The sequence below is a fragment of the Manacus candei genome, unplaced genomic scaffold, assembly GCF_025592945.1.
Source record: "Manacus candei isolate 608988 ecotype Guabito, Panama unplaced genomic scaffold, ASM2559294v1 h1tg000153l, whole genome shotgun sequence".
Classification (NCBI taxonomy): domain Eukaryota; kingdom Metazoa; phylum Chordata; class Aves; order Passeriformes; family Pipridae; genus Manacus; species Manacus candei.
In genome coordinates this window covers 2675565-2690750 of record NW_026138201.1, presented here as the reverse complement: position 1 = coordinate 2690750, position 15186 = coordinate 2675565, and the positions used below count along the sequence as shown (strand labels likewise).

General features: G+C 41.2%; 2 protein-coding genes across 13 annotated transcripts in view; one reads left to right on the top strand and one right to left on the bottom strand.

The window, feature by feature from the left end:
* SPX (spexin hormone) overlaps positions 1–15186 on the top strand; it is a 288585-nt gene that overhangs the window by 190535 nt on the left and 82864 nt on the right. The gene's annotated exons all lie outside the window — the stretch shown is intronic.
* Positions 1–15186, bottom strand: part of ABCC9 (ATP binding cassette subfamily C member 9) — a 68998-nt gene that overhangs the window by 51243 nt on the left and 2569 nt on the right. For 10 of the 12 annotated variants that reach the window (XM_051772366.1, XM_051772371.1, XM_051772374.1 and 7 more), the window contains exons 2-8: positions 11049–11143; positions 9441–9606; positions 7446–7587; positions 6961–7082; positions 5829–5995; positions 4420–4662; positions 85–279 (exon numbers count right to left, since the gene is read on the bottom strand). In XM_051772366.1, coding sequence (XP_051628326.1) covers positions 85–279; positions 4420–4662; positions 5829–5995; positions 6961–7082; positions 7446–7587; positions 9441–9585 — 1014 coding nt within the window. In that variant the 5' untranslated portion in view covers positions 9586–9606; positions 11049–11143. The remainder of the gene's footprint in view (positions 1–84; positions 280–4419; positions 4663–5828; positions 5996–6960; positions 7083–7445; positions 7588–9440; positions 9607–11048; positions 11144–15186) is intronic. The other 2 variants (XM_051772368.1, XM_051772367.1) reach the window with 2 other exon arrangements.

The following is a 15186-nucleotide window of genomic DNA, read 5'->3' as shown; positions in this document are numbered from 1 at the left end:
ATCATAAAAGCCGGGTGTATCAAACACCCGACATGAATCCAGAACTAAACTACCCAAGCCTTTCAACCCGTGCTGTCAGGTTACCTTTTCTGTTGTGTTTGTGTTGTTGGTTGTGTTCTGGAAGCCCTGGACAATGCCAGAAATGCACAGTGGCCCAGCAAAGCCCAGCAAATCGGCCAAGTACCGGAAGGTGCTGCTGAGCAGGATCGGTCGTCCAAAAGCACTGTACATGGCCAGCCATATGGAGGGGCTCCTGTTGGGCTGCTCTTCCACTTTTTTCTGGAAAACAAAGACATAGGTATCAACACATTAAGAAGAAGCCTCCCTGGCTTTATATGGCAACATCCTGGATGCCCAAGTGGTTCCTGAAAGGTGAGGTAGCAAACATGTTGGAGATACCAATGGATTTCAGACATTCTTCACAGCAAATTCAAGCTCTACCCCCCCTTTGTGACTGTGGTTTCTCATCTCTACATCCGACTCCTTTTCTGAACCTGTGGGCACGGGAATGCAAGCACAGATTAATAGTCCTGGCAGGCAGCCACTGCTCCTTGTCTCATGTGCACTCAGGGAAAAGTTTGACCTTCCAGCCCCTTGCCCATGCAGGTAATCCTCATTTCACAGTGGCTGTGGGACCACCTGGTCCAGTGAAGGCTTCTGGTGTGACAAAGGGATTGAAGGAAAAATACATGGACAGACGCCTGCAAGAATACAGTTTAATGAAATTTATCTGGACTTTTTTTTTCTCGTCCCTTGGATGCCCTCCAGGAAGACACACTTCAGCTGATCACTCATTACCATGCCCGACAAGATGAGAGTAACAGACCCAGGTGGGAGGCAAGACTGAATCAACTAAGGGTACTTTCTAGCCTTCAGTTCTGTGAATTTACACGGTATCCCAACTCTTGCCCTAAAACACCAGCCAGCAGATCTCTCTTTGCCTACTCAGAGGAGTTCTGATGCTTCTGAACTCCTTTCAATCTAACGAAGAAAGAACTCTACTGAACAGACCTGTGGTCTGCCGAGTGCTTTCCTTTCAATTCAGGCAGCAGCTTTTGACACTGTAGAAAGGCATCTGTCATTTTTCAAGTAGCACAGATGCCTGCAAGTTGTAAGCCAAGCCAAGCCCTTCTGAGCATTCACAGAGACATTTTAAGCACAGACCAGGAACAAGCACCCCCAGCCCAGCAAAGTCACCAAGTAAAGCAAGTGTGCCTGGAATTGCCTGGATGCCTCCTGGGTTTTTTCCTCTTTTCTTGGTTTTTCCTTCACTGCCACTTCAACAATGCCATGGAATACGTGTGTGGTGCCAAAAATGTCCAGGTGGACCAGATGGCTGCTAGGGATTGGGCCAAAAAGCTTGGTAAGGAGAAACATGTAGCATGGGGACAAACCAGGGCCAACATTTCAGAAAGGGGTCAGAATGAAACTGCTGTTTCTGAGGAGGGAAAGAGCACAAGGGCCTCGTGCCCTTTGCCCAGATCTGCTGCCTAGTAGGTTTTGAGCTTAAGTGCACTAAAGGGACTGCTGTCACCCTCCTCAGAGAAATTATTGTCATTTTAGCAGCTTGATAGGAGCTAAGATAAATTATTGGGAAAACACAGCTCCCATCTTTTGGGAAAAAAAATTGTCATACTATCCTGGTCATTCAGTTAACAGTAAATTTGGTAAATGGCAATAGTAATCCTTGTTTCTGTAACAATTTAATAGCCATTTTCACTGCTACTACAGCTCACACATTTGTCATCACCACATGAAATCTAGTTACTTTTCATTGGAAAAAATACTAATTCAATCAAGTTATCTAATAATCTCTGCTGCTAAACACTGTTATCTCTTCCTTTTTTAATCAGGACATCATATTAGCTGAAGTATCTAATGGGGAGAGGGGACAAAAAGTGAATTTTTCTTCTAATCATAAGCTCTTTTCCAGAATGGTTCTTGAGAGTTACGGGCTTGCAGTACAGGATGTGTGTTGTATGTGCCAGCCCGACCCTTTATTTAGTTGCTGAAGGATGATCTGTCAATCACCACTCATTACAGATCAACTGTGCATCTGTTTGTTTAAATTTGCAGGGATTATTTTTGTTAGAGTAGTCAGTAGCATTTGTTGTTGTATTAATTACCCAGGCTGGGTTGCTCTTCTCAGCTGTGGGACTTGATTAGATTTTCCTTGCCTTTGTCACCTTCCTTTCAAATCCCTGTGATGTTCTCTACCCCGGGTGCTCAGCAGTCGAAACAGGGACAGTAAGACAGAGCCTGCTGGTAAATCAAGTCACCTGCAAGGTGTGCCTCAGTAAACATGGAAATCTGACTGTTCCCACAGTTCTGGAGCTGACAGAGTAATCCTGGTGCTGTAGGGCAATGTTCTGCCTCTGTGATTTCTAGCTGACAAACTTTTTTCTTCCTTTTTTTTTTCCTTAACAGGCAACATCCATCACAGCACATGAATAGCAGGCATAGGGAACTAATGGTCCTTGACTTTGCTTTTGCTGTTACACTCCCAAAAGAAAAACTTTCTACTGACCATCAGGACAGAAACCAAATGTAATATCAATGTGCTAAATCTATTTTCACATGTGTGATGTATGATGCATTAGTATGTGGTTTGAAACATCTACGCTGCTTAGATAGGAACTGAAACAGAAGCCAAGCAGCAACAGAAACAGGGTCACTTTTTTTTTTGGGGGGGGGGGGTAATTATGTGAGAATTTATTAAATTATTTTTATTTTCATAGCACGCAGAAGAGATAGCAGGACAATGTCATGTGAGCTATCTCAAAGGCATTTTGCAATGTAGAATACTCGAGGTCGTGTTCACTGTCTTTCATCAAGGTGTGATAAGAAGGGTTTGGGGAGGAACAGAAGCTTTCCTTCTGCAGGGCCATGGAGCACAGCTGAGCTCAGCTGTCTCCAGGCACAGGCAGGGGTAACCCCACTTAATCCAGAGGATGGTGGGGGGCTGCCGTCCCTTCCAGCAGAAGATTAGTGTAAGATACACACTGGCAGCAGAGACACTGACAGATCACCTCTTCCAGACTGCAGACCACGCTCTAACCTGAAGAATTTTCCTAATGATGTGGCTGTTTCTGGCCCATCCATGCACAGGCCAGCACATACCCACACAGGGATAAACTGCAGTGAGTTCCACTGCCTGGATCCTTGGATTTGCTTTAGCCACACAGTTTACTTTATCTGCAAAGAACCAGTTTACTTTAGGGTTACAGCCTGTTTTCCAATATTAGCACAAGTGTGATAGCTGTGGTAATCTCAATATTTTGGACAACTCCAGAACCCAAAATATCTGATGTAAGGCAACATTAGAAACACAGGTGAGTGTAACTGCATGGGGCACATTTATGAAAGTCTTCCTGCATGTATGACACACACCAAGGGAAGATAGACATCAAAAATTTGTGCTCTTGCACACAAGCAATAGCACATTCAACTTGAATTTTGGCCCCTGAACTGCATATTTGTGCAGGCACAGACACTATCTGCAGATGTAAATGAGCCACAGGAATTGTCCTGTCATTAAGAATGGCCCAGAGACTCAGGTCCTCAGGGCGTGGAGGTGCCTAAGACTCTTTGGCCTCTTTAAATAGGATTTAGGCACCTTAAGGAGCTGGCCTAAGGAATGCACTTCTCCCTTGCTGAGAAAAGCTCAGTTCCAATGGCTCAGTAGCTTTCTGCTTAAAGCAGAAGGATCTTGATCTGTAGTCTCTACTCTCTGTAATGACTGTCTGCAAAAGGGAAGAGAAGCAACTTATATCTTTTAAAATATAAACAATTGTACTGATTATAGGGCACAGAAAGGAGCCTGCAGCTCCCTGCTGGGAGAAGAGAGCTGCCTAAATACATCCAGAAGTTCCTCTGGGAAGTCCTTCTCTCCCCAGTGAGTTTTCCCAACCATGCTTTCTCTGCTGGGTCTGGCTGGGATGGAGTTAATTTTCTTCATGCAGTGCTGTGCTTGACATTGGTGACTAAAGCACTGCTAAGACACCAGTGTTTTGGCTATTCTTGATGTGTGGTTTTGGCTATTTCTCCTTCTGGAGGAAAAAAAGTGAAGATGAGTGTTTCCAGCTGATACTATGGACAGAATGTCTTCCAATTTAAGATGCTGTTTGGAGTAGCTCAGATTTAAACAAAGCTTTCACTTTTAAAATCCAGCAAGCAATCATTCTGTTGTGGTTTTAGTTTCCAGTTGCACTCAATCTGGCAACTCCTTCCTGCTATAAATTCGCTTAAAACCAAACAGCAACTGTTGGATTGGAACCTCCCATGCCAAGTTTCACCTTGGAACAAACAGTCCCGAGTTAAAATTCCTGAAACTAGGATTTCATAAAAGCTGAAAAAAAAAATTCAGAGTGACACTTCACGTTTCCAAGGCCAAACAGTGACAGGAACATCTGTGGTTACCTTTTGTTCCTCGTATGCTTCTTTGAGACAGACGTAATTTGTCAGTGCTCTCATGGCAATTGGGAGCTTTCCAATGGCCTTCAGGTCCACAGGTTTCTTGTGAGCAGATATAATGAGAGTATTCATCCACCAGTAAGTGGCCTTTGAGAGCAAATTGACAAAAGGCTGCAGAAACCTCACCCCCAGATCCTGCAGATCCTCTGGGGGCTTCACTTTCTGAGGGTTCATGAAAAACACGTACCTCTGGAGAGGAGAAAGTAGACAACACCTGCTCAGAAATTATCTTATTAACAGTGATTTTTAGCAAAAATTTTGTACAGTACAACTACAATTTCAAAATTGCATTTAAGGGTACATATACATTGAACTTAAATATGAATTTGCTTATAAATAGGAGCATTTCCATTTTGGCAAAACGCTGAGCAACATGGGATGTGAGCACAGCTCTGCAGCCTACCAGTACCACCTATCACCAGCTGAGCAACAACAAAAAAGTACTCTTGGGATATAATTACTTTAAATTATTGAGGGTAAGAATGTGTGCTGACTTATACATTGTCTACCTGAATAGTTGATCAGCATTAATGTAGCATGTGCTTCATACACACACACACACACACACACACACCCCCTCCTTACATCCACAAATATGCATCTATCTATATAAATATATTCACCTTGTCTGTAGATATATAGAGATATAGATATATAGAGATGGGTAGATAGATGGATAGATGGACAGATGGATAAAGAGATAGATAGATGGATGGGGAGATAGATAGATAGATAGATAGATAGATAGATGATAGATGGATGGATAGATAGATGGATGGATAGATAGATGGATGGATAGATAGATAGATGATGGATGGATAGATAGATAGATAGATAGATAGATAGATAGATAGATAGATAGATAGATAGATAGATGGATAGATAGATGGATGGATAGATAGATAGATGGATAGATAGATGGATGGATAGATGGATGGATAGATAGATAGATAGATGGATGGATAGATAGATAGATGGATGGGTGGATGGGTAGATAGATAGATGGATAGATAGATAAATACATGGATAGATGGATAGATAGAAAACTGGAGAGAGAGAGAGAGAGAGAGATGGATAGATGGATGGATAGATAGATAGATAGATAGATAGATAGGTAGATAAATAGATAGGTAGATGAACACAGTAACCCATACACACCAAGCCCAGGGGACACACCAAGGACATACATTTTAAAGACATGCCCACTGATCTCTATAGAATTAACAAAATATTTATGGTCAAGCTAAACTTGGGCCCAAACTTGACACAAACCAGAGTTACTGGGACTAAAGACCCACCTTCATCCCCATGATAGTGCTGATATTTTTGCAGACCCTGCTAAAGAAGCCACATACCCTGACTCGGATGACGTTGATCTCCACAGCCATGAGCAGCCCATAGAGGATCACCATGATTCCAGTGATGCAGAAACGCAGTTGAGAGAAAGGAACACCATCCTGGCAGTATCTGACAAGCTTGATGGTCTTGGTGACAAAGGCCATTATCCAGTAAAGGAAGAGAGCTGTAAAACAGGTGCACACTCATAGTGAAAAAAATATAAATATATATATGGGAACTTAACCACATCGGTGCCTCAGAAGTCTCAGCTTCCAAGCCTCATCCCTGGGAGTGTTCAAGGACAGGTTGGATGGGATTCTAAGCAACCTGGTCTAGTGGAAGGTGTCCCTGCCTACGGTAGGGGTGTTGGAACAAGAAGCAGAAGTCTCATAAGTTAACAAACATCACATTGCCTCTTCGAAAAAGAAGGGTACATCCCAAGTGAGAATATGGAAATGTGCCCATTTTAAAAAAGACTTCATGGAGTTTAGTAATATCCTGAATCCTGGCTTGTGCCTGTCAACAGCTTGTTCAGGTCACTGAGTTACAGGTAATTTGGACAGTATGAATCTCTATGAAACATTATTCTGCATTGTCTAGTCTGACCATCTCCTGACTGAGACAGCAGGCTGGATAATCTTGAAATCAACTGCAAAGGATGCTGAGAAACAACAGCATCTGCACAGGACGGTTCATGGTCAGATTAGTGTTAAAAGTGGCCTTTTGAAACAGTCCTTCTGAGTGAAGACAAGTTCTTCCTCAAAATAATGAGCAGTGTTGAGAAATATATAAAGCTCATGATAGAAATACAACAGTCATACAAGGCTTTCTCTTTTGTGATAATTTTAAAAATAGTTCTCAGCATGTACTTCATGAAAGGTGCAGTAACTCCTATGATACTACTAGGTGGGAGAGCAGATATATTAATATTAATATTCTCATATGTTTCACCCTCCTCTTCAATCTACACAAGCTGACTTTGGCTAAACTACTAGGTCTTGTAGGAGTACATAAATATTAGACTTGAGGACATAAATATATAAAATTTATATATTTTATATATATAAAAAATATTCGACTTAGACTTAGACTTAGACTTAGACTTAGACTTAGACTTAGACTTAGACTTAGACTTAGACTTAGACTTACCCAGCAGTAACTTTGGAAAGTTAGATGTCTCAATATTATGGTAATAGACTATGGATACAGTGGCAGCCACAAATCCCATTATAGCTGGTAGAAAGAGATGGAGGTGGCGAGATTTCATTTGTCTGAAAATAAATCAGGCAGAAATCAGTTAATCTGATGCCTTTTCTCACCACTGTGTGAAACCATAGGTGTTCTGCTTATCTATTCGAGAGGAAAAACGTGACTTTCCTAGAGACAAAAAGGATTTTTTCCCCATGAATGCTTTAACTTTTGTCAGTATTTACTTGCCACTATAGCAAGAGGACAATAAGTGCTAAGAACAATCATCTTCATCCCATCAAAATCTGGGCGGCTCACGAAATGATTCTATGATTTTTTTGGGGGGGGAAAACCTCCTCATGCTTTACTATCCATTTGCTCACACGTTAAGACCACACATTAATGAATGCAATTAGCTTGATTGCACACCAAACTCTGCCACTTACGTGTCAGAAACTATTCCCTCTGCTATTTCACACACGTGCACGAACAGGAGGGTGAACGTCAGGATCCACCTCAGGTTGTGGCCGGGGAAGTGCAGCCAGGTATTGTGGTGGATCTGGACTTTGGAGCTTTGGCTTCCCCAGCCTGGGAAATGATGGTAGTGAAAGAGAAAGGTTATCACAGTGATAATCAGTGACTTTTCTATTCTAATCCATAGGTCACACTTAATATATATGTAACAATCAATAAAAACACCCTACAGGGCTATAGGGGCTGCTGTGACTGAAAAGATGAGGCAGGAGTGTCTCACTGGCCATGTAACTTCAATCTAACCCTGAAGACAATGGGACAACAGTCTTCCCACAGTTTCAATTAAAGAGAAGAACTCCCTGGCCAAGAAAAATGATGAGAAAACAAAACAAACAAACAGAAAAACCATCTTAAGTGTCACCCTCAGACCGACAGATCTGAAGTGATGGCACAACATCACGTCTTTCCCAGTCACAGACAAGAGTGGGTAAAGTTTTCCACTGATATAAAATTTGCCTCCTCAAATTAAGCCTCAAAGAGATACATTTACTTCAAACAAATAACATACAATTTAAGCTATTATGGGGTTTTTTCCCATAACATTGTCAGAAAATAGAGGGGATTTTCAGTGGCTGCAATGTTATTTCGAAATTAATTGGTTGATACCTGTAAAAAAACTAAAGCAGCCACTCAATGCATAATCCAGAGTGTTGTAAAAGTTTCTCTCTGCCCTCAGACCTTGTGTTGAGCTTCCATCAAACATTTCTACAGAAAACCCTGCCATTCAAGGGTGACTTGCTCTGTTCTCAAAGAAAGAGCCAGCACTGACATAAAAATCCAACACTGATGGAAAGAGTTCTCCATAACCCTCGTTTGGGGTTTTTTTTCCCCCAGTCTTTAGTTATTAATTTGTTAAAAGTTTTTTCTTATTGCTTGCCTTATTATTTAATTAGTTTTCAGTCACTGGATTATGTTATATTAGGTTATAATATATTGCCTGCTACCAAGTGTTTTAGCTCACAGGTTCCTGTAGCCTATTATTCAGTCACTTTAGAGACTTTTTGCATAAGAAAAACCCTTAAATCCCCAATTCAAGGATAGTCCCAAATTCAAATCTTCCTCGTGCAAGAAGTGTATTCCTATGTACATATATGACACCAGGAAAGTGGCATGGAAGAACTGATGTGCCATTTCTCATGCAGTTGTCAGGAGAGTATCTATTTTCATAAATACTTAGTGCCTTTTGATGGTTATTCAAGTCTCTTTATCTCCTATGATCAGTTTGACAGCTCTGAAAACGTCTTATATTGTATTTATTTCATGCCTGCAAATTAAATGGGATAAAGAGATAACTAGAGAAAAAAAAAGTGTCATTAGAGTACTAGTTTAGATAGGGTTTTTATACAAGAAAGCATGAGTTAGAGCTGTTCCACTGTCCTAAATTCCTCAAGGGGGATTTATCATTTCTTCTTTTCATTCCTGTGGGGGAAAAAAAAGAATTATCTCTATAGTTCTACTTTTGTTTACAAACGTTGGCAAAAAGAAGCAATTACTCTGTTCTAAAAATTTCCTGCACTTGTCCTATCCTTAGTTCCAAGTTGCACATTTTAGATATTCTCTGAAATTCGCATAACTTGAAGGGAATTCAGACCCACTGCCCTGGGCCTTCTAATGTCTAATAATAGCAATTTCAGTTCTGAGGAAAACTTCTACAGAGAGAAGTTTGGCTCCGATGCCTCTGGTTCTCATCCATCTCTTCACGCTGATTAGTTCATATTCATATCCAGAATGCCTGCATTTGAAGCTAATTGGCATCACATCCTCTGGGTGAAGCCATTCTGCCTCTTGTTGGTTTTTTTTTTAAATCAATAAATATAAAACACCCAACGGTTTCACCACAGGACGAGTAAAACCAGACCGAACATAAACCCGTGCTCAAGTGTTTGCAGGATCGTTGACTGACTCACCGATGAACAGGATTGGGAAGGTGATAAAGAGCAGGAAGACATGTGGAACCAGGTTGAGGGCATCCACGAAGCAGACGTTCCTCAGGACCCCAGCGCTGATGTTGTAGGCCGAGGCGTTGTCGTTCCCACAGAACGCGAGTCTCATCGCTCCCTCGGGGTCTGGATACTACAAAAAAAGAGAGATTCTTTGACTGCCAAGAGTTCTAGCATTGCCTTTACCTAAAGACCAAACAAACAGAATAAAGAGACACTGAACAACCCACGCAGTTGCATTTTGAAAGTTATTTTGGGCTCCGTCGAGTATAGGCACGTTAGAATGAAGGCTGTGCTCATGAGACATTTGTATTTTGCTGATGTTGTTTATATTTATTTGTATCTATTATTTATAATAAGTGCTATTTTTAAATGAATTATGCCTTTTAGTGTTCATTATGTGCACAGATCTTCTCCCTGTGAGAATAAGGAAGTTTTGAATAAGAAGTATTTCCATTTCTCATAAGAAAACCCAAATGGACATAATCTGACTCCTGTGTGTAAGTGCTTCTCTGGTGAACCAACATTGCCTGTGCAACGTCTCTAACCATTTGTTGCACCACATTCTGCTCTGGACCTTTGATATTTGTGATTTGACAGCTTTGCATTCGGTGATAATTTGTATTTCTTTGTTGTTGCACGGAGCAACAGCCACACACACGAGTCATTGGAGATGACTGACAAACTCTTACCCAAAGTAGGCAGCACTGAAGGTTGCACAGGCAGTAAATCAGCATTTGTGCTTGATCCTGCAAATCCTTATGCACGTGCTCAGACTCATCTAAGCAGTCCCTGACTACCATGATTTCTTAGAGATTATCTTTGTACACCAAGATAAGCTCATGTGTTCGTGCTTGCAGACCACAGTGTGACCAGTTTCTGGCTTTCATCAACCCGTGCATCTTTTATTTTTTCATTCCTCTCTATCAGAAGATGAAACAAGATTGAGACCAAAAATGTGTCCTTGCTCATTTCTTTGCCTGAGACTTATAAGGAGCAACACAGTGGTTAGGATTGGGTTATATAAACTCATTTACTCACATCATTCTCTTTTCTCAAATTTCACATGCTAAAATAAAAAGGATATATTTAATTCAGCAAAGCATACTTCTCCAACAACATTGGCATTAATGACAAACAAGTTTTGCTGAATCAGAACCAAACAGAGATGCAAAAAAGGCATGAATACAGTTTAAAAAAAATGTTAGTTAATGGGGAGAAAAAGTTTTCCTTCTTTCCTCAAATAGTTTAGATTAATTCTGTGAGCCTAGTTGTTTAAACAAGGTAAGCATAAACTACTCAAGTAGTCCCTTAGAGGGAGCATAAACATGCAGATCTTCAAAAGATACAGAATTCAAAGGTGGATTTTGAACCTCTGCTAAACCCCCTTTTCACTTTTAACTAACTTCTTGCTGGTTCTGAAAAGCATAATCCACATTTGAAACACATCAGTGACACTTGTAAAGGAGTTTCTTTGAAAAGAATGTGAGAAATGCAGTTCCTTTCCCAAATATATCAGCAATTTATGGCTGAGATTTGCCAGAAGTAAAACATAACTTGCATGCATGTACTTACTGTGATGCAAAAGCTGATGAACAACCCACTCAATCTTCAGTAAAAACCATCTGTTAATAGTCCAGAACAATTTGATGCAGAGTTTGGCCCATTTTCTATAATGAATAGAGTGATATGACCACTATCATTCTATCATTTTATTTTTATATAAAAATACATTAATCAATAAATGAGACTAGTAACACAAAAGAAATATTATGTTAATATGAATTCTGTCTCAATTTGGGACTTATTAGCAAAAAAAATACGGAACTTTTCAAAAAGCTGCACAGAGATTGTGTGGGTTTAACTTGTAAAACTTGACATGTCTCCTTTAAGAGAAACCTAATGGTAGTGATAATCTCTTGAAAATCAGAAGCCCTGTTTCCTCATTTTTATCGAAGGTCAGAAGTCCAAGGGAGTTCTGCTGGGAATTTTCCTCCCTTTCCCACAAAGAGGACTCTTTTCTGAAACAGAGTAAGATGCTGTTGTGGTCTGGTGGTTGGAGTGGTACCGAAAGGCAGGAGAATCCTGGGTTCAAATGAGCACTGAATCACTGACTTCCAGTGTAGCTTTTGGCTTCTGGTCAAAATAAATCTGGGAGAAAGGATTGAAATCATGTCCCAGGGAAGCTAAAGGAATTGTTGGGGGTTTTTTTTCCATTTTTCTGGAAGGGAAATGGAATATAGGCAGTAGGTGTTCCTGTGGAAGAAAGGACTATTAATTTCATGGAGAGTGTTATCTCCTAGCTAACAGTTTGTAGAGGTTTCCCATTACACCAACAACACACTCTTAAAATCAGTTGTCCTTTGCTGAGAAAAGAATCTGGTCCTCTTAGTTAATACTGATGTGTAGAGACAGTGCCCATCATACTGATGATAATTTTCAAGAGTAGGTATGAGTACTTTATTCACAGTACTTTTGTTACATCTTCACTTCAAAAAGGAAGTAGAATTTAATTGTCTTCTGTTAAAATGAGACAGAAAATCAAGCCCAGGTTGGTTAGTTTGTAAAAAATCCCCCAGAAAATAAAAAAATATTGCTTTGCCAATGAAATGATAGAGGGTAATTGGCGATAAATTCCCAAGATTTTAAATCAGAAAACACTTCATCATTAATCAGCATACACAGTGACCATATTCATGGGACCTCTACAGGCTTAAAATCTGTCTAAACATTTTGGCCAGTGTTGTGATGCTGTGCTGACCCAATGCCTCATAAAATGCCAAATCATAAAGTGCACAACTTCCCTTTTTAGCAGCCCCCACCTCAGGACACACATCTACTACAGCAGGGCATTGATAGGGAATAGAGGAGATAAGAACTCAGGAAGCATTAACAGTCCAGTGACCCTTCCTTCCTCCCTGCCTTCCATCCTTTTGTGCATTCCCACTGTGCTGGGAATGAGCTGTAACTGGAAGTGCAGGACTCATGTTCTGCATCTGTTGGTGTACCCCAGCTTCCATAACACCTTCTAGTGCCTACACAGACAGGCTGCTGGCAGCTCCCTGTATCTTCAGGAGTGGTGTATGGAAACACACTGCAGCACAGAAGAGCTCCAAGAGATCCATCATTCCCTTCCCATCCATTTCTGGTACAGAAGGCAGATCTGTTAAACCCTCCACAGTTTTGTGACTCAAACCACTGGACCACTCTGTGTTTTTTGAAAACTTACAGACACAGGAGGCTCTGGAGATGCAGAGCTGCACAGACACATCACCCCAGGAATAAAGCATGTCATGCAGTTTGTACTTCCTGGCTCAAGCTGCCCAAATAGGTGAAATATATTGGATGAAATTTTACTGACATCTAAGGGATGAGGGAGAGTCCCATTTGGTTCAGAGCTGAAATTTGCCATTACTTTCTGCTGCATCAGGACGTGCTTCCAGAAGCTCATTTTCATCACCCTCAAGGTTTAACAAGCTGTGTTCATCTCCAAAGAAGGACAGAAAGAAAAACCCCGAAGGCAGAAGAGCAAATCCTTGATTTCTCTAGACAGTGCAGGGCACTTTGCAACAACGCTTTTGCAGCTCCACTGAAAAAAACAGGGGCTGGACCATGACAGGGTTTCAGATGCCACCACTCATCCAAGAGTGCAGCCTTCAGTCTTCTTCAAAGCAAAATTTGATAACATAATGGCAAAATTTCTCGTACCCACACTCAGATCCCATGCTTGGAAAGTTTGGTGTGACTACACAAGGACACATTCTCAGGGCTGTAAAGAGTGTGAGTAGCACGTTCAAAAGATTGAAAAGACTAATTTGAGAGTCTAAGTTGCATTTTCAAACAATATTTCAGTATTGGGTGTTCTTTAAAGAAGAGATCTTTAATAATTCTAAGAATTATAAAGACTTTTAAAAGGCCTCAGCTATACTGGCTTTTAATGAGGTTTTGAAAGTCTTCACTCAAAAAACTGAGCCTGGAAATTAAGACAGTTTGAAAGACCAGGATTGCAGATACCAAATTAAAGGTAGAGCAAAAAGGCACTATTCCTTCCTCTTCTGTAAACCCATAAGATTTCATCTCATGAAATGAAATGAAAACGTGAAAAGGAAGAACAACAAATTTAGAAAAACTATGAGGAATTGCAGTCGTGCTTACTGTTGTAACTCATCAAAAACTGCAGCTGGAAAGGAAGATGGAACACTTTCATGATTAAGCACTGGCCAAATTTGGCTCTCTTAATAAAAATTAAACTATTCTTCCATAATTTTAACTCTTTTATCGAGCCAGTGTTGGGCTTCAGTCAGAACTGGGTCTGTAGAGAGGTGAACTAGACCTTTAGAGGGGTGAATCTTGCCCATGTGCTGTTTGTTTCTCTCAGTGCTGAGCACTGTGCAAGTACATAACTAAACATATGGAAGACTTCTTATGTTTTTCCCAAGCACCAGTTGTTGATCACTGCCAAAGACAGAATGCTGACCACATGGAGCAGCAAAACCTGTAAAGAACAGCTGTGCTGGAGGTCTTTGAATTAGCCCTCAGCAGGTCAGAACACAGAGCTGACTCAAGGTTTCCCACCGTGCAGCCAAAGGTGATTTTCTCCTCACCAGTGATGAGGAGACAGGTTTTTTAGGCCACAGTAAGGATGCAGGGAAATATCAGAGGAAAAACAGGGCTGCAGAGGAGCACGAGGAGAAATTTGAAGAGATTTCTGTTGTCAAGGGTTGGAAGAGAAAAAGCAGTTACTGCTGCAACTCGGAGAGGGGATCACACTCCGTAGCAGCCCCTGCCCTCCCACACCTGCCAAGACCCTTTCCTTGGGAACACCAGCAGCAGCACAAGGCCAGCCTTCCTGGAACTGTGCTCAGGTGAATTAAGCAGCAAAGCCAGGTGGTTTTATCACCCTCAGCAGCCTGCTCCACGGCAGGCTCACAGTCCGGCACAGAGCCACGCAAATATTAGTTCAGCCTCAGAATTAACAGTCTTTATCCCCCTGCTGCCATTCCCAAAATAAGAAGCCCTGCTCACAGCAAGATTAACACCAGTGCTGAGCTGTTGAAGTTGCCATGCTTCAATTCCAAAGCTGACTCATGCAGGACTGGCCCAAGGACCACAGGAACAAGGCATAACAGTGGAGAAATGTCCACTAGTTTCCTAGCAAATCTTTATCTGTGGGTCCCAAAGGAAGGGAGAGTCACTGGAAAGCAAAGGCCTCTTCTTCTCATATGGGTTTACAAAGATCTTTTCTCTAAGCTCATGCTCAGGTGGGAAACTCTGGAGCTGAAGATTTCTCCACAAGCTTTGACTGGCAAACAGCAGGGGCTGCAAAAAATGGGAGCAGTCCAACTGCCACATTAAAGCAATAAAATGTATAACCCAAACATGAACATTCAGGAGAGAAGAGATGAAAGGGTAGCAAGTTATTCTGAAATCTGTTGGTCATCTGCAGTTATTGATCACCAGTACTTGTCAGGTAGTAACAGCCTATCAGAATGGCTGTTGAGCTCCTCATATACTCATTTAATAAGACAACATTATTCATAGTTGTTACCAAAAAACGGCCTTCCCAGAGACAAATTCCCTTTCTGTAGGATACAGTAGGCCAACAAGTTATGCTGGGGTGATTACACTGAAGTGGGTACATCACAATATATTTGCTTCACTGCTACTTACAGCAGGAATGTAAAACTTTGCTGTACTTTATAATAATGTTGTC